Source organism: Mytilus trossulus, chromosome 4 (assembly GCF_036588685.1).
Source record: "Mytilus trossulus isolate FHL-02 chromosome 4, PNRI_Mtr1.1.1.hap1, whole genome shotgun sequence".
NCBI lineage: Eukaryota > Metazoa > Mollusca > Bivalvia > Mytilida > Mytilidae > Mytilus > Mytilus trossulus.
In genome coordinates this window covers 8,909,356-8,929,824 of record NC_086376.1, presented here as the reverse complement: position 1 = coordinate 8,929,824, position 20,469 = coordinate 8,909,356, and the positions used below count along the sequence as shown (strand labels likewise).

At 33.1% G+C, this 20,469-nt stretch overlaps 1 protein-coding gene across 3 annotated transcripts; it reads right to left on the bottom strand.

Moving 5' to 3' along the window:
- Window positions 1-4,862: 4,862 nt before the first annotated feature.
- LOC134714597 (protein toll-like) lies at window positions 4,863-9,446 on the bottom strand. 3 transcript variants are annotated; one of them, XM_063575970.1, is made up of 2 exons: window positions 9,346-9,446; window positions 4,863-7,264 (listed from the first exon to the last, which is right to left on the bottom strand). In XM_063575970.1, the coding sequence occupies exon 2, from the start codon at window positions 7,239-7,241 to the stop codon at window positions 5,214-5,216; it is 2,028 nt and encodes a 675-aa protein (XP_063432040.1). In that variant the 5' UTR covers window positions 7,242-7,264; window positions 9,346-9,446; the 3' UTR covers window positions 4,863-5,213. The 3 variants fall into 3 exon arrangements, with proteins under 3 accessions (XP_063432040.1, XP_063432039.1, XP_063432042.1); XM_063575969.1 differs by having other exon boundaries at window positions 9,297-9,444; XM_063575972.1 differs by lacking the exon at window positions 9,346-9,446 and adding an exon at window positions 7,391-7,414.
- Between the last annotated feature and the right edge of the window lie 11,023 nt (window positions 9,447-20,469).

Here is a 20,469-nt window from a genome sequence, read left to right as displayed (position 1 = left end):
ACTCATGTTTTTTTTGCCAACCCTGGTTTTAGTGTTTTATGGATTTGTTCATCTCTTCGATGTTTATATATTTTTTTCCATTGCGTTATCAAATTATCTTCGACTACTACAAACCCGTTCCCTTTTCACGAATGTGACCTTCCGAATAAAACTATTTGACGGGTTGTTATAACATGAGCAACAGCGACTGATGTAACATGTAGAGCAGGATCTGTTTACCTATCTGGAGCACATGAAATAACCCCCAGGTTTTGGTGGGGTTCGTGTTGTTATGTCTTCAGTTTTCTATGTTGTGTCTTGTGTACTTTTATTTGTCTGTTTGTCTTTGTCTTTCTATTCAGTTTATTTTCGGTCTGTGATTTTTGCTCTCCCTCTGGTATCTTTCGCCACTCTTTTGGGTTCGTTGTAATCCACCTCTAATATCAAATGAAAACCTGTATTACTAGAAAAATAGAAGTATACACATAAGCAAATAAAAGGTCAAAGTTTTTGTCATGCATTCTTTTTTGTTACTTAATATGTTCTGTGACAATAAATATTCCATTGAAAATTTAAATTTAATTCATTTGTTGAACCCGGAAGATTTTGTAGTACAGGTAAAACTGCTTTAAATCGATCTAAAGATAAAAGTGATTAGGTTATTGAACTAGTAAAAGTCTTAGTTCACTTTGTTTGAATTAGCACGATATTGCAGTAAAAAAACACCAAATATAATATATCATATATAAATATATATATACCAATAAAATTAAATAGGTAAAGTGACTTCTTCCTGCGGACAAATATCACCGTGTGTGAGACTCATTTTTTTTAAAAACTTTTTTGGATTCGAGCGTCGCTAATGAGTCTTTTGAAGACGAAACGCGCGTCTGGCGTATTTACTTAATTTAGTCCTGGTATCTATGATGAGTTTATTTGTAAGTATAACTATTCCTTGTCTTGAGGTAAAACAATAAAAAATAACTAAACTTAATAATATTCATATGTGATGACTTTCAAATTTCTTACTTCATGAATTATTATTACTTTATACACAGTAACAAACCATATTTTGAAGATGAATAAAAAACGAAAGACACCCAGTGGACAATTAAAACTAACGCCACTTTGTTCTTTTGGCACCATCTTACGGTGTTTGTATTTCACAAGACTTAGTAGCTCCCTACGATCGTATTACTGGTCAATTAATAAGCCAGGGATTTTATTACCACAATTTACTTGAAACCTTACTAAATTCTTCCATTATTATAAATATTTAGTTTTGAAGTTTGGTTCTACCTGAAGAAAACTTATTTCAAACGGGAAAGCACATCCCCATTTTTACGACAATGTTGTTTACCGTGCCTAAAAGTGCAAGTGAACACATTGTTCAAATTTTCTGATCCGTATGTGGTGCCTGTCGTGCTGCTCATATTAGTACAAACCTAGAAATAAGTCTGATCCAACTTGTGATTCGAGCGCTACTGATTGAATCGCAAAATACTAATTACGTGTCTGTCTTTAAGTTATAACCACAATATATTTTAAACTGTTCTCATTTAAAATTTTATACAATATCCATTAAGGACACTACAATGCATGTTTTTTTTATTCATTAATTTGTGTTTTAGATTAAACACAAGATTTTATTTTTATGATGCCGAATTTTGTTATTTTAATGCATTCGTGTTTAGTTCGACGGTTTTTCGTTGTAAGTTGAAAAAAACTAAAAACTATGTAGATATGATATTGTTTAATTTTTATAAAAAGTGTAATACATAAGATTTTTTGTTGTATCCTTAGGTGTAAAATCAAATACTTTGCTTTCGAAATAAGGGGAGACATATCTTTCCTGTCAAAAAATTCAAAATAAAATGTAACTGTTCAGAGGTTTTGCCTACTAACTATGAACAAGTTGAAAGTGTTCGTTTTTATTAAATGATGTAAAATAATAGGCAATGCAAAGTGTCATGCTTATCATTATGCATTTATATTATATTAATAAGGCAGGGACTATTAAATATTGAATGAAAGGTGCTTCATCGAGAAACTGATTACAAAATTAAGATAAATAAATGTCACACACTCTTATGAAACAAGTTTGTAACCAAGTGTGTATACAAGTGTCAAAACAATCCCATACACAATTTTAAAAATTATAAAAGTACTTCAACTAAGTAATTTGTCGTGTGAATAATTGATTAAATTTAAGGTTTATATTGTGTCATAGATATAAAATTGAAATGTAAGCTTATTTTGGTCTTGTGTTCATATCTAAATGAGTGGTCTGAATAATTCGTCTATAGGGATCAATGGTGCGTCAACTACGAGGTTGTGAGTTTAAATCTTGTACGTGGCGAGGTTTATACGGTGTCAACTGATTGCAGATGGTCAGATGCTTTTTTTGCTCAGCGCGCACTAATAAAAACTACCTAGTGTTGTTGTACATTAACAAACAACTATCTGAACGATTTCCGTACATACGAATTAATCATTTAATGAGTTAATAATAGTTACGCCTTAAATAGTTATCAAAGGTACCAGGATTATAATTTAGTACGCCAGACGCGCGTTTCGTCTTCATAAGACTCATCAGTGACGCTCATATCAAAATTTTTATAAAGCCAAACTAGTACAAAGTTGAAGAGCATTGAACAAAAAGTGTGCAAAATACGGCTAAGGTAATCTATTCCTGGGATAGCAATATTAATATATACTTAAATCTCAAAATAATTCAATGTTTTTTGTTGTCGTGGCATTGACAGTTTTCCTTCGATTTAAAGTTCTGAATAAACTCATCATAGATACCAGGACTAAATTTTGTATATACGCCAGACGCGCGTTTCGTCTACAAAAGACTCATCAGTGATGCTTGAATCCAAAAAAGTTAAAAAGGCCAAATAAAGTACGAAGTTGAAGAGCATTGTGGACCAAAATTCCTAAACATTTTGCCAAATACAGCTAAGGTTACCTATGCCTGAGGTAGAAAAGCCTTAGTATTTAATGTCCGCTTTGTGTCTTTCGCCTCATTTTGCAAATTATCTGTTTTCCCGTGTTCTTAATATTAATGCATAAATTGGCCTTACATGTATAAGAGTATAAGTGAGATTGGCTTTTTTAATTGTTAGGTCAAGACCAGAAATAGTTTTATTTCCAAAATGTTTTATCATGGAGGGACGGATGGTTAACGCTTAGCTACAGATATATTACGTTTAGTTATAATACTTATTGCTTTTCATTTTACTTGGATTATTACTACACGGACAGGCTGAGAAAGATTTGATATACTAGCTCACAATTATAACCCGGCCCCCGATTAATTTTACGAAGTTTAATCTTTGCTCTTTATACATTTTATTATCAATATATATATATATAAGCTTTAATTTTATAACTTCAATGGTGTGATATTTCAAACTAAGTAAACAAAGACATTTACTAGTGCATTCACGTTGTCGATTTCATATTTAACATTTCATCGATTTGTACCAGTATTTACCTGCTTTGAAAACTTCCGCGTTTAACTGCTGGATTAAATCTTGATTATCCAATAGAATTTTTCATACCACCTAAAATATTACGTAACAATAAAAAAAATTGAAATTTGTATTGAAGTGAAGAGTAATTATGCTTCTATTTATCATGTACTAAAGGGTTTTCATTTGTCATAAAGGGTTCGTGCTAACATCGAATCCGAGAGATTATTTAAAATACGCAGTCGAATAAAAACTGGCTACGACATGTTAATATAAAATAACGAGAGGACGTACTAATATAAATGTTTCTTAATTTGTATACTAGGTAAACCCGCTCTCAACATGCATTGAGTTTCTCTATAAATATATTTACGAATTACAAAAAAGTCTCTATTGGAGTATTCGTTGAATATTTCCGTAACGCCATGTTGCGATATTTCAATATAATTCATAAACATTGCACTAAACATAGCCCTTCCTTTAATTACGAGTTCAACGAAACAGCCTTATCTACACTTCCGAGTCAGTAAAATTAATATATAAGCATTTGTTTTATTTGAAAATATTTTGTTATCATCCCAGCTTATGTTAACAAATAAAGACAACAGTAGTATACCGCTGTTTTTAAACTCATAAATCCATGGACAAAAAAACCCTTTATTTCCGTAACAAGTATCAATGCTGAAGTTGTGTACATAAGAGTAATAACAGTTAAGTAGTCAGTACTTGAGTGTTGACATTGAATATCAATAACATGTTCAAATCAAATACATATATTACATAAGCCGTAATGAGCACAACTTTTTAAATTTATATGATTTTCAATGCCATATCTAAAAACAACAAAGACAAACAACAAAGACAAATACACAAACAACAGTACAAACAACACTACATAAAAAACTAAAGACTGAGCAATTCGAACTTCACCCGAACTTGGGAAGATCTAATACACTCCAAAATTAGGGTAAATAGATCCTGCTCCGAATGTGGCAACCGGCGTGTTATTCATGATAGAACAAATCCGGAAATAAGTATAATTTAACTCCCAACTGTTTTGATTGGGCGTCATTGATGAATCGCAATTATACGAGACTAGTGCATAGCTTTCTAAGTTATAAACCCAATATCCTAAGTGAATTTTTATGACTTCATGACATTTTCGCTTACAATATCACCTACTCGAGTCAACGAAAAACAAAATTGACCACTTAGAATACGAAACTAAATATGACCAGTGCTTTTTCTAATCATTTCATATATATATATAGCTACTATATCCAATTTGGACAGTTTAATGGATACTATTTGATACATTTATTTGTGCTTTAAGATTTTGAGTATCATTATATTCTCGATCTCTCTCTTAAAAGGAAGAGGTGGGTTACTATAAATGGAATAATATGATTAGAATTCAACATTTAATATCAAACACTTAATATCAACAATAACCTGTACATATAACTGACAACACGGTATACTGTATATAATGAACACCTTTTAATTTACGCGTTCGTCTGACCACCATAAATAATGTATATTTATCTAAAATGTGTAAAAATTGTATCTTTATGATGAGATTGTTCTTCTTTGCAAAAATAAACCAGCAGCTTCAGCACAGAAATCTGAAGCAGAGCCTTCAGGACGACGCAACTTTTTGTCCGATGTAACAATCTTAAGACTGAGATCAAACTTTGATGTCGAGACGGCTGCACAATGACTAGAATTTGTTTTATGTAATATCGTTATAATAAATAATTATTTTACCGGAAGTTCATATTTAAGTTTGTCCCAAAACCATCGATGTTCACTAGATTTTTCGCCTATTGCTAAAACTTTCCTATCCTTTACACGAGATTTCCATGGTTCTTTTTGTACCATGTCCTCAGCTTCAGGGTGATATTTAATGAATATAATTCTACCTTCATTAGGATTGAGCATTTCCGCCTGCTGACATTCAAAAACACTCCATTCATTTTCATCATATTTGTCTGAAAGTATAATGATCACTCTTTTACTGTTTTCCATAGATCTGACAATCTGATCTGCCCTATCGTCGCCCAATGTCGCGTGAATGACCGGTATAAAGAGTTCTTGTTTCTTCTCCTCTAAACGTTTCTTCAGTTTTCTTGTCACCCATTGTCGTATGTGTATGTTTTCATCATCAAATGAGATGTAGGCATCGTACGATTTCACTTCTTCGTCAATCTTATATTTATCACTAGGATGGATTCTAAAAAACTTAAAAACGAGAACTTTTGTCTCATATGGACAACGCTTAGCCCAAACGATCCCTATCACGACCAGAATCAACAAAATACCAAAACCAACTGCCAAACCGATTTCAGTATCATAATTACAGTCCAGTAAGCTTTCTGTAACGTCAATTATCTTATGGACGTCTCCTTCTTTTGTTTTACATGTAACGGACTTATCCGGTTCTACTATAGAATCCAGTTCAAGCCATCCTTTCATCCATGTCATATTACAGTCACACATAAATGGATTGTTATAAATGGAAATAGATTGTACATTTTGAATAGAGTTTGGCAAAAACTTGAGATTATTATTCGATATATTCATTGACAACTTTGACTGCGTCATATTTTTGACAGTCTCTTGATCGATAAACACAAGTTTATTGTTCGCTACATTAAGTTTCACGAGTTGGTCAACATATGGTCTTGGATCTATTTTCCAAATACTATTATTAGAAACGTCTAACATAATTGTTCTATCTGGAATGTTTGGAAGTTTCATCGGTAGTTTAATTAAGTTTCCATTCATGCAATCTACTTGTAAAACTTGAGTTTCGGATATGTTTGTACACGTGCATCCAAATGAACAGTTTGCTACGTCACAATTAAACTCGTTCAGGTCCACGTTCATGAGACGTTGTCCACTAAGATTGGGTGGATTTCCGCATTCAACATGTAAAAGTTCGGATTCTGCATACCTATAAAACGAGTCCTGAATCTTTGATGCCATATAGTGCATATGGCAATCGCATGTCCAGTTATTGTTTGTAATGTCCAGCCGATAAGTAACAAAGTCCCCAACAAAATCACCGCCTGGTTTTTGGTATCTCCTGAACCACTCATCGTCCCATCTGGCAAATTTATTGTATTTTAAATCAACATAGGCATGATAAGGTTCCTGCAGGTCATATGTCCAATTAAGACGATTGGTAAATTCATTCACGTCGTTATGACTAAGATCAAATCTTATGATAGAAGGTGGAATATACGGCCATGCTTCCATATAAGTCATTTTATTGTATGAAAGATCGACAACACGAAGTGATATTAGGTTGGTTCCAAACATCTTTTCATCAATTGATGATATTTTATTATGTGACAGCACCAAGGTGACCAATTTTTCGCCAATTGGTTCAAAGACCTCAGATTCTAATGACTGGAGATGATTGTTATTCATGTTCAGTGTCTCCAGAACTTTTGTATATTTGAAAGCATCATGGTCTATTGAGCTAATTTGGTTATCATTTAAATTTAACGTTTTTAGTTGGTAAAACAAAGGAATATACTTCTGATTGAGTCCCCCATCATAGGATGCGAAAGAAGTTGCATTTATATGTGTTATTTGGTTTCCAGACAGATCAATACTTATAGCTTGTGGATTACAGTTTGTGAACAATGACTCGTCGATTTCTGTTATACCACGGTTGGACATATCAATATTGGTGACGGTTGGATCCGAACACTGACCTGACACAAAGGGTACTAGCAGAAGTAGTAGTGCAAACAAGGGCAGTTGATGCATGTTCATTGTCTGTCATTAATTTCTTTAATCTGTAATAGAAAACAAAAAACATTTAGCAAACTGACAATTTCTAAAACCCATATAGAATAGATGCATAATTTATAACAACTAAAAAAAAAAGTGTACAAGGAAATAAATTTACGACATTTACTTACGCTCTATTTTATTGATTTACATTTTAAAATCAATATGAAGTTTGACTTCCTGGTCTGTTTTACAAATTCTTAAACGTTTTCTTCCGTTTCTTAATTCACGTATTCGAGTAGAAGTGGAAAATTAATATCTGACTTAAGACAGATATTATAAACACATAACTTTGTCCTGTACACCAATATGCATTCGCAATTTTTATGTATCCCTACTTTGATAAGATTAATATATTGTTACTTTTTTGACAGGGGTTGTGTGTAGTATTTCCGATTTGATATAAACTGACCAACCAACCCCCTTTCAAAACTGGTTTGTCCGATAAATGCATTACAAGATACTTGGATAGTATATTTTTTCTTTCATGCATGTTTTTCATCAAAGATGAAACAGAGTTAATGATTTTGAAGATAAGGTGACAGTTATGGATGTTAAATACTCATAAAACTCAATAAACTGTTCAAATAATCACATAATCTGATACACAAACTGTAGAAATCGACTCATTTGTCCTGCACGATATGGTAATGTATGAAACAGCTCAGATGTACTTATATGTTATCCCTCCTTTGTTAAATGTAAATCTAGCTAAGCTTGTACGCGTACATAACAAGTGAACATAACGATGAGCCTAGGGGGTCTTTGTAAGATGACGAGTGTCATTATTAATTTTTATTTATAGTTTACCGAATGGTTCAAAGCAACAACTAAATGTGTAACTTGATATTACGAATGAATTATTTTGTAGATGAAACTGAGGTCACTGAGGACTAATTACCGTATGTTTAGCATATTATATAAAAAGTAAAAAAGTAAAATCCCAAAACCCTTTAATATATTGTCAATAAAGATATCAAACATCTTACTGATGTCAGTCTCCATGAATTGTTTGTTGGAATATACTTTTTTTAAATCATGGCTGTCTCCACCTTCATTTAAGTTTGCCATTTATTGATTATAGAATGAAACCGTGTTGGACATTTCGTATTAATCTATTTTTGAAATGAAAATGCAGAATTTTAGGTTAGAAAAGCAATAAAAGAAATATTCATATTATAGTTTGGCATCGGGAATATGACTTGTGCTTTTATATATCATTAGGCCAATTTAGGGTATAATCGTTTATTTGTATGAATTGGTATTACTGCTCAGTGGTTCTCGTTTTTTTATGTGGTTCATAAGTGTTTCTCGTTTCTCGTTTTTTTATTGAGAGATTAGACCGTTGGTTTTCCGGGTTGATTGGATTTACACTAGTCATTTTTTTTTGCCCTTTAAAACTTTCTGTTCGGTGTGAACCAAGGCTCCGTGTTGACGGTGGTAGTTTGAACTATAATGGTTTACCTATTACTTATTGTGACTTGGAGAGAGAGTTGTTTCATTGCTTATTGTGACTTGGAGAGAGAGTTGTTTCATTGCTTATTGTGACTTGGAGAGAGAGTTGTCTCATTGGCTTCTTATATCTATATTTTCCATCAACCAATAATGTCATGATTAAATTCTGAGAATTGTTTACAATAATAAATGATGGTGTGTATTCTTTTGACCACATTTCCATCGTCAACTATTTTTTTATTTTAAAGTACACATATATATATTTACATGTAGATGACTTTGCATATATAAATATAGATGACGTTATACTACATTTATAATAATCAGATTTTGATAGGGGCAAACTAGGAATCGTTAAGAGCAGAACATGGGAAAAGTATATGCATTAACCGTACATATATTTCCACAAGGGGACCCACCCCCTGCCTCATCCCTTAATCCATGTCCTTTGATACTACATCTAGGACCAGTAAAAGCTACTATCAATATTTGTTCCTGTATTAACTAAAAACCCCATCTCGAAGCAGTTAATGTTATCGTTGTAACCCGTTACTTTATAAATCGGTATAAAAATTCACATACCTGTGTCCTGGCTGATATTTAAACCCAAAATGAATTAGTAGTAGATTACCTATAATAGTTAAAATGTATACAAACTAGACTTCCTCGTTTAATTTTATTCGACAATTCTATTGGTGGACGAAGAGTGTTTAGTGAATATGAAAAGGCAAATCAAGTACTGTATATTTATAAAAGTAGAAAAAACCATTTTATATTACTTATATAGTCAATGTGCACTTGACCTACATAATTATATTACTAGTATTATATGTAAAGGAAACACGAAACGATGTGTGTGACAAACAGTACTTAGAACTTCTTGTTACTTATCAATGAAAACAAAGGATTATTTAATGACGTAATATTGTTTTTATATGAGCGTCACTGATGAGTCTTATGTAGACGAAACGCGCGTCTGGCGTACTAAATTATAATCCTGGTACCTTTGATAACTATTTACACCACTGGGTCGATGCCTCTGTTGGTGGACGTTTCGCCCCGAGGGTATCACCAGCCCAGTAGTCCGCACTTCGGTGTTGACATGAATATCAATTATGTGGTCATTTTTTACAAATTTCCTGTTTACAAAACTTTGAATTTTTCAAAAAACTAAGGATTTTCTTATCCCAGGCATAGATTACCTTAGCCGTATTTGGCACAACTTTTTGGAATTGTGGATCCTCTATGCTCTTCAACTTTGTATTTGTTTGGTATATAACTATTTTGATATGAGCATCACTAATGAGTCTTCTGTAGACGAAACGCGCGTCTGGTGTATTAAAAATATAATCCTGGTACCTTTGATAACTATTATCATTTGATTTTGCCATTTAGTTAGGGACTTACCGTTTTGAACTTTCTTCAGAGTTCAGTTCTTTTGTGATTTTACTTTTGTATGAAGATACACTGAAGAAATAAATCTATGGTACAATGTAAATACAAAATTAATAAATCAAGGGGGTTATATGTTTAAGAATATCAGAAAGACAGCCGTAACCTTGGACATAATACCGCCAAAGAAAATAACGAACACAGGTATTAAATGAAAATTATTATACAGAAAAGTATAGCATAGAGTACGGAGAGATCTATATTTCCTTAAACCTGATGACTGTCATTAGCGATTTCTAAATAAATTGATCACAAGATGTAACAAAATGGATCTAAATATTGATTATACTCTATCACTTTTTGGGTCTTTTGGAAAATGTTGTTTGTGCTGTATTTAGACCCTAATATAAACTGCGGTTTTTATCCAACGCAATCATAGATTTGAACGTTGTTTTCAATTTAGACTTGAATATATTATATTTTATAAAATAAATATTTGTTTTGTTCGTACATGTAACAGCACAACATAAGAATTGAAAATATATCGTCATACCAAACACTTATCAAAGAAATATTAAAAATAGTGAGAGAGTTAACTTATATAAATAAGTCATTTTTTAACAGTTAATTACAAAAATGCATGGTCCATTGTATCACCAGTTCAAATTAACACGAAAGTACGATTTGAGAGTACTAGCAGGTACTGAAAGCTAGTTAAAAGCCACACACAATTATTAATAAAAATGATATAAAAACCCACCCTATTTAAACATCTCTTTTACAAAGTTTTAAATATATTCATTGTAGTGTAATAAATAAAACCAATTAGAATGCTTACAGAAATAATATAATACCTGTTTTATCATGCCAAAAATCAAAAGTGCATATACCTGTAGTTTGCACCTGGGTAGAATACCTATCTAACATTTACTTCCTACTTCTTTCTATTGGCGGATCGAACTATAATAAAACAATATGTATATCGTTAGGTAATCTTTCCATTGACTTTGTTCATTGTTTGATACTAGTCAAATATTCCTGGTTCAAAAGAATCATAGAATTAATCGTGACTCGAGGGGGGTCTTTAGTATTTGTTCTTTTTTCCCAATTTTCTATTTCCTTTCTATTACTCTTCTTTCTATTTTTCTCTATTTCTGTCTATTTTTTTAATAGTTTATTATGTTGTTTTTGTCAATTCTGTTTGCTTAATCCAGCTATCATATATAAAAAAAGCCTCCTACTTACAATATCATGCCTTTCAAACTAAACAAACAATAAACTGAAAGGTCGTAAGTGAAATAAACTTAAAGAAAAACTTCAAAAGTAGCATAGAATTAATCGTGACTGGAAGGGGAGGGAAGGGGGGTCTTTGGTTTTCGTTCATTTTTACCCTAGTTTTTCTCCTTTCTTTTTATTTCTTTTCTATTTTGTTTTCTCTATTTCTGTCTAGTTTTTTGTGTTTTTTTTCTTCAATTCTTTAAGCCTAATCCAGCCTTCATATATAATAAGCCTCCTACTTGCAATAGCATGCCTTACAAACTAAACAAATAATTATAAACTAAAAGATCACGACACTTGAAAAGGATATACGAAATCTATATATGCTAGATAAAATTGGATCAGGGCGTTCTTAAAAATGTCAGTAAAATCGATATGGATTACTGTTTTATTTATAGCATTCTTGGTTATTTTGGGACCGATGTGTGTGATAATGCGTTTCCAAGGACGCTATATATAATGTATAATGGCAAAAGTAAAAGGTATTCTGTCGATTTGTTTGTATACAAGTTTAAATCACAGTCATATATACACCTCACTTCCTGGTAATTTATGTATGTGAAATCATTTAAATTTGTATGTAGAGTTATGTGTATGTCACGTTAAGTTTTGTCTATGTTCCGATCTATCGTTATTTCGTGGAGGAGTTTGAGGGTAGACAGCTGTCAATTTTAGCGAGTCCACCATACGATCAGGCGTCGATCAGTTAACAGAAAGTTCAAATTTGTTTTTTTCATTCATGTGCAAATACTATAAGTATATGGAGAAATGAGTGCAAAAGTCTTTTCGTTTAGTTATCATCTCATATGTCTATCTCTGTATGATAAGAAATAGAATAAGATCTGCATTTTTTCACAAAAGGGTGTTTTATTTAAACACAATTGCTATCAGTGGCGGATTTATGGGGGTAGTACTACAGGGTTGGGTTTAGAACCCCTTAATTATGATGATCAATGCTATTGAAATAAACATATATTTAAAACTCTCCCATCTCCTTGAATTGGTTTGCACCTAAAAATAGCTGGCCTCTCCCTCCCTGCATATACATCATCACTTATATGTTATACTATATATCATATTTTCATATGATTCCACATTTTTATGCCCTTCTTCGATTTGTAGAGGGACATTATGTTTTCTGGTCTGTGCGTCGTACCGTTCATTCGTCCGTTCGTCCGTTTATCTGTTCGTCCCGCTTCTGGTTAAAGTTTTTAGTCAAGGTAGTTTTTAATTAAGTTGAAATCCAATCAACTTGAAACTAAGTACACATGTTCCACATGAAACAATCTTTCTAGTTTAACGCCAAATCAAAGTTTCAACCCCAATCTCACAGTCCACTGAACAAAGATAATGATAGTGCGAAGTTTATGGTAAAGTTTTTGGTGAAAGTAGATTGATGAATTTGAAGTCCAATCAACTTGCAACCTAGAACACATGTTCCCTATAATATGATCTTTATAATTTAAATGTCAAATTAAAGTTTTGTCCCCAATTTCAAGGTCCACTGAACATGGTAAATGATAGTTCGAGTGGGGCATCAGTGTACTATGGACACATTCTTGTTGAATTTTAAATGATACTGATATTTCAGTTGTGTATTTTGACGACTTATATCAAATGTCTTTATAGAAAATACAAATGAATAAAATATGCATATTATTAAACCAATCGATTTATTGCGTAATGTGAGAAAAGATTAAAGCTAACAGAATGATGTCTCAGGCACCTGCAAACTTGTGCAAAGTCCAAGTTTGAGTATAAGGGTAAGCCCAAAATAATTGAGATAAAACAATTTAAGAATGAGGTGCACAATGGTATCATATATTAAAGATTCTTAAATAAAATTATCAAATTCTGATAAGTTGTTTTCAAGAAAAAGGATAAGGCATGAAAAATCCAGTTCGAAGTGTCCTTCCTTAAAATACAGCAGTGTTCATTTTCATTTTAACAAATTCAAGTATGTGTTCTTGGTCTGGTATAATGAATCAGCAATAGACGTTGAAGATAAAAGCGGGATTTCTATGAACGACAACTCCGGACGTCTGTTAGGACCATTTTGAGATGCCTATACAGGGTGGTACAATCAATACTGGTATACAATGAATTTATAAAAAAAAAGATATAGTCACAGCTTTACATAGTTCACAAGTTTTCTTATGTAATGACTTATTATTCATCATTTAGTCATTTCAACTAGCGCTATTCAACCTAAAACTCAAGCGACAGATTGTTGTTATATTCTTTTGAATTGTATTCTTTCAAGTGTTAATTTTACTATTTCATTGTCATTCTCTAATCTCGTTTCTATTATACGATTGGAACCTGATTTTAGAGCGAGTTTTTACACACCGATCTTAGTTGCATTAACCTTACACTTTGTTTTGTAGTTGCACTCTTCTTATGCTTCCGTTTTGATCCAACACCATAAGTTTTTATTGCAATCTTATTGGAAAACAAAATCACGGATTTGTTATCCAAAGGAAATAAAGGTTCCTGTCCGCTAATTTTTTTCAAGTCTCGAAGGGATTTTATTGGTTTCCCTCAAGCTCTGTGCTTTCACTACATTTTTTCCGAAATATTTATTGCTGGACTTTCCTATCATTTTATGCACAGGCAATTATCAGGTCTAAGACTTTCCCATGTACTAAATATTTTACTTACGTACTCATTTTGACTTCGTAGCTTTTTTTTTATATACATTCAGAACTGATGGTTACCTCTTTTTATTTTTCATATACTTAGTCAACCTTTGAGTCAAATATGCAAGAAATATTTGTCGCTGGACATTATGCAAAAAAGATTAATCCTTCTCTTATATTTGGAAACATCTTTGTGCTAGTCAAGGGTTACGATCAACTCCCGCTCTCTCCAACCTTGGCGGATTGAGTTAAAATTTCGAAGACACAAGTATTGGCTGCAGTAGAAACTCGCTGCATCTAATCAAAAAGCGCCCATAACATGATCATAGATAAATGTAGAAAATGTTTGTGAACAATTGTCATGTGTTTATTGTGCAAGAAGTCTTTACATTCCTAAACATACGACCACATTCAATGAAAATTCTAATATTTTTAATCGACTAATAGAAGTTCCTTGTATATTTCTTGTACAAATGCGTGCATGTTGATGTTGATGTTGACGTTTCCGGCTTAACCAAGTGTGTAGAATCTAGACGCATCCGTGTTTTACCTCCAAATTGAAGAGTTCAATTGCTACCATTGGTCAAGAATAATGAATTCGGAATGGACGTGATTTTAATCTTCCGATAGATGGCGCAACATTGTATTCACAGATGTTGGCTTAATCCGCCAAGGGTGGAGAGAGCGGGAGTGGATCGGAACCCTTGGCTAGCGAAGAAAATTTGAAAAATGTGATTCAAAGACCCTTCTTCTATAATTTTTTAACAACTTCATGTTTTTGTTCTTATTGCCTTTCAAATTTTAGTACAAAATAATCTAGTTATCGCCAGCGGTTTAAACCTTTTTTTCACACAAACACATCCTTTAAACCTCATTATATGTTTGCTATAGGATGTAAGCTAGACGAAAGAAAGATAACTCTTCTCTTTTAACGGTTAACTTAAAAAAAAAAGCTGAAGTGGCACTCGGATTTTATGTGTAAATAGAAGAGGTTTACTGTGTATTTTAACCGTTGGACAATAACTTTTAAAATATATCTACTATAGATATAGGAAGATGTGGTGTGAGTGCCAATGAGACAACTCTCCATCCAATTAACAATTTAAAAATTAAACCATTATAGGTTAAAGTACGGCCTTCAACACGGAGCCTTGGCTCACACCGAACAACAAGCTATAAAGGGCCCCAAAATTACTAGTGTAAAACCATTCCAACGGGAAAACCAACGGTCTAATCTATATAAACAAAACGAGAAACGAGAAACACGTATATATTACATAAACAAACGACAACTACTGTACATCAGATTCCTGACTTAGGACAGGTGCAAACATTTGCAGCGGGATTAAACGTTTTAATGGGCCCAAACCTTCTCCCTTTTTCTGAAACAATAGCATAACATCACAACATATAAAAACATACGATAAAATATCAATTAGCAGACTTAACTCAATCAAAAAACGTATGATTACACAAAGAACGAATAAATTTGATCTGCGATATATATATTTGTAGTATTTGAACGCCAAATTTGATGGACGCCGGATGTAATTTTATTATTACACATATGATATTGTTTCTAACAACAAATAAAAAACATGTCGCAACTCAATTCTTCGATTCTTATAAATGAGCACTCTCTCTTGAATTTGTCCAAAACATTTCCCTCTCGGATAGTCGAGGCCGTCCATGAAAAACCAAATTTTTGTTAAGTGGAAACCCGTATCCGACAACAATGTACAAGCCTATCTCAGGAAAAAAAGTAGTCAGACCTCACTTTATATAACGAGAGAGATGACAAACAAAATATTATTGAAAAAAATAAAATACTTCAAAAGTATATGTATATACAAGACACTACAGATTATCTTCGTAAAATGGAATCCATGAACCCCCTTCTTCCGGAAACCCTCCTTGTCACTTTAGATGTCACCTCATTGTATACCAACATACCTCATGATGACGGCATACAATTTTGTAGGGAAATATGGGACTCGCACAACATTTAAGAACCACCTACTGAATATTTAGTCCAGCTGCTGACTCTGGTCCTGAAATGCAACAATTTCACCTTTAATGGTGATCATCACCTTCAAATAAACGGGTCAGCGCCAATATTTTCATGGGCAAATTAGAATTTTTTTGATTGCAGCATCTTTATCCAAACCTTTGTCTTGGTTCTGTTTCAATGACGATGTTGACATGAAATGGATAGAATCCCAACAAAAACTGGATGATTTCATCAGACATACAAACAACGCCCACCATCCAATTAAATTTACGTATGAAATTTCCGACTGCAAGATATCTTTCTTAGACTCAACCACATCTATAAAGGACGGTGTTATCAATAGACCTCTACCTGAAACACACAGATAAACATCAGTACCTTTCTCCCCAAAACTGTCACATCAATCACTGTACAAAAAGTATCCCGTACAGTCAAGCTCTCAGAGTAAGGCGGATTTGCTTCTCTGAAGAGGCTGTCACGAAACGGTTACATGAACTTCGCGGATTTTTGACAAAACGAGGTTATAAGAAATTGGACATAGATAAGGGGTTTGCACGCTGCTATGACCTCTCAGTACAAACGGAAGAGACGCAGCAAAATAGTCCCGTTTGTTCTTATATACAATCCAGCCTTTACTAACCTTTCATGTTTAATCCGTGCCACTTGGCAAACTATTGCCAAACACCCTTAATTATCCAAGATCTTTCCCAATCGTCTGGCTTAGCTTTTCGGAGACCAGTAAGTATAAAAGACATATTTGTTAGAGGTGACGTCTTCTTAAATAAAAGCTGTTCCATTGCAGGATGGTGCAAGTCATGTTGTTACAGACGTTGTCGGACTTTTCAACAAATACTAAATTCTCAAACATTTACTTGCCACTCGACTGGGTCTGTGTACAATACATTTTGCAATGTGACTTGCAAAACCCAGAATGTTGTATACCTCATTCAGTGTCAATGTGGTATGCAGTATTTTGGCGGGACAGAACAGCTATTCAACAAACGAATGAATGGTCATCGAAGTGACTACACTTGCAAGCCCGACCTACCCGTAAGTCGTCATTTGAGATTACCTTGGCACACACAAGCTGATCTCAAAAACCTTACCACCACAACCATAGACCACAACGAGGGTTGGTCGAAGGTCGACAGAGTCGCTCGGGAAAATTTTTGGATAAAAAAGCTACGGACAGTTTCCCCAGAGGGCTTAAATGAAAAAAACATAGAATGAGTAACTCATTTTCCGGTCATCACTTGTTTCAAGTAACTCCGGCTTCAGTACTGGATTTACAGATCGAAATTAATAAAAAAAATACCAGTTTGAATTTCAGGGCTCCATTTATTCGGGATGGATGTATAAGGACGTAGCCACGTTCAATTATTTTACCTCATTAGATAAAACTTATTTTTCTAATCATTATTAAACTGCTATTCGTTTGGGAGGCTTAAATATGTATTGTCTGTTGCAACTACCCTACCGTTGTCAAAATTGAAATACTATACCTTGGATCGGTTAGGAAATTTTTGTTTTTTTTGTTTGAGGACTGCCCTCCATTCAATTATCACATCTTAACTGTCACAACCTTTAGAAATTTAGAGTTGTGCCAGTTCACATCGAAAATAACTATTTTCATTTGGCATATCTTTTATTTGTAATCTTTGCGCCGTGTTTGGAAATTTTAAAATTGTACCAGCGTCTGTGGTGTTCGCTTAAATTGTATAAATTTCAAGATTTTGACAAAGTTTTTCAGCTTGAAGATATTGACATGATTCATTTGAAATCGTGCTGCTATTGAAGAAGGATATCTGTTATCCGAAATAATATATTTGTTCATTTTATAGTTATTTAATGGTGATGTTGTACCCTTTTTTACTTGTTATATATTATATTTTGTAGTGTACAGAATCATACTACATGATCCATCGCCCTGTAAGATTAATCGTTGACTATTTATTCAGTCATTTTATATATATTTATATACCTATATGTAGTTATTTTCTTTCAGAACGAAAGGGCATTCTTTTTCAGAATCAACCCGGACGATACCATGTTTCAATTAAATATGCTCAAAGGCCTAAAATAGTGACCTGTGTGAGGTCATTATTTCCCTTGATAAAAATGCAATCTATAATTTGCTTAAAATTTTTATTCGTCTAATAGTTTTTTGTTGCCGATTTGGAAATTTATATTTTAAAGTTCAATATCGATGATAGATGTAAAAGAAACCTTCATTGCCCGCATTTTAATTTTAAAAACAAATAACGCTTGAAGTTTTGTTAATTTATCGCTACAATAAAGAAACATTATCATATATGTGAGATGAATTTTAATATAGACTTTCATAAAGAAAAAAGCCAGATTCAACATATTCGTGTGTTATATTTTGAAAATCTTATTGAGTCGCACTGAATAGGTTGGTTGATTTTTGGTTGATTGATTAACGTCCAGTGGCAAATATTTCATGCATGTTCTGGAGGATAAACGCTGCATAGGAAATCATACTGTGACCTACATGTATTTATATTCGTCTTTGTGTCAGTTCTTAACTTAAATTTATGTATACCTTTTACTCTATCAACTAATAAGATAATTTTATATTCTATTGCATAACATTAACGTAACTCAGAAAAGGGTTGGATGCGGAGGTTATATAATTATATCCTGATTATCTGTTATTAAAATGTATTGCTATCCAAAAGACAATCTTTCTGAATTTTTAATTCGTTTCATTTAAAATTGTAAAAAAAAATAACCACTTTTCCGCGATAGAAACGACATTACAAATAGAAAAAAAAACCAACATACCCCTTCCCCTTTTCCATAAACTAAGAGGTACAATAAATTACTTACAATGTGTCCGTTATCGGATGGATACAATACATTTGTGTCTTACTTCATGCAGTTACAGTAATATTCATTTGATCAATCCTGACACCCCTCGGTGTGTTCTACGGTCGGTCTTTCATTTGATCAATCCCGACACCCCTCGGTGTGTTCTACAAGAAAAATTCTTAAAAACGGGAGGTCTTGCTTTGAGCAATCTTGACACTCCTCGGCGTGTTCTACGACGAGAAAAACCTTAAATTATGTAGAGAGGCCTTTCTTTGAGCAGTCTTGACACCCCGAGGTGTGTTCTACGACAAGATAAACCTTAAAATATGCATTAACTGTAACATAACTTTAGTTTAAGTCATGCACGTATGAACAGTGGCTAGAAAGTGACAAACAAATTAAACATACCTACATACCCGGATCTTAATAAACCCATCTGATTGGACCGTACGCATATTACCCATAACATCAATACAATATTTTCCCGCTTTATTTCGAACCGCGAGAAAATATTAGTATTATCTATACTACATATGCCTATACATAAACCAGCACAAACGCAAATTCAATTTGCCGACAGCCCGCCGTATTTGATAGAAATAAGACAAAGAACGGGGACAAGAATTAATAACAGATAAACAAATACCATAAACCCAATTCTTCAAGGCCTGCAAACGTTTCTCTGTGGATTCAACAATGTAACGATCTTTGCTAGAATCTGACTTCCACCGGCCGTGTTTTTTTCGAACACCTCGTTTACGTTGCATTTGCAGCAGCCGTTACGCCACTGGCTCTGAATGAATGTAGGCCTACATTACAATTTGGTGAAACAAATCTAACTCTACCTAATAAAGCCTCCCTAGCCGCCGTATAGCTTAGCTTTTTATCTTTATCTATAAGTTTACAATTTTTGCCCGATCTGCAAATCTGTGTAAATAAATATTTATTGGAGTCAAAATCGAAATTGGCCAATTCTAAATATCTTATGAGCATAACATATGGACAAGCTATGGATAAACCTTTCGAAATGAGAATTTCGTTTCCTTGACGATACTGATAGGTTTTGCTTTTGTTAATATACAGAATCAAAAAATTGTCATGTATAACTACATTTTTAAATCTTAACGAACTAATTTTATCATAGCTTAGAAAACAAGAAAAACTTATATCATTGCCAAATCTCTAATAATGAGTAAATCATCTGAATCTTTAAAGTGCGTACATAGTTCAATTAATATCTCTGCTGAAACCGGATCTTTTTGTTGGCGGTTTTAGTTGTTGTTCTTTTGGAAGGTTCCACTATGGAAGTAAGGAAAGAGTTTATAGTAGGATTTGGTAACCCACTCACTTCATTTATACCGTATGGAGCATTGGAAACGGGATGACCAGTAGCACCATTGTTCAATAAATTTGTCAAATGTATAGCAACGTGCACCGGTTGTGCAGGTAAGGCTTCTTGTCCATGTTCTGTAATGAATTTTTTCCACTTTCAAAAAGCTTAGAAATGCGACTTGACTGTATTGTTACTTTTACTGTTCAATAATAACTCATTCATCTACGGATATAAACAATACAAATGGCTTCCTGTTTCTACTCCACTGTC

Excerpts from the sequence above, each read along its gene's own strand:
- LOC134714597 (XM_063575970.1), bottom strand. The coding sequence starts at position 7,241 with ATGAACATGCATCAACTGCCCTTGTTTGCACTACTACTTCTGCTAGTA.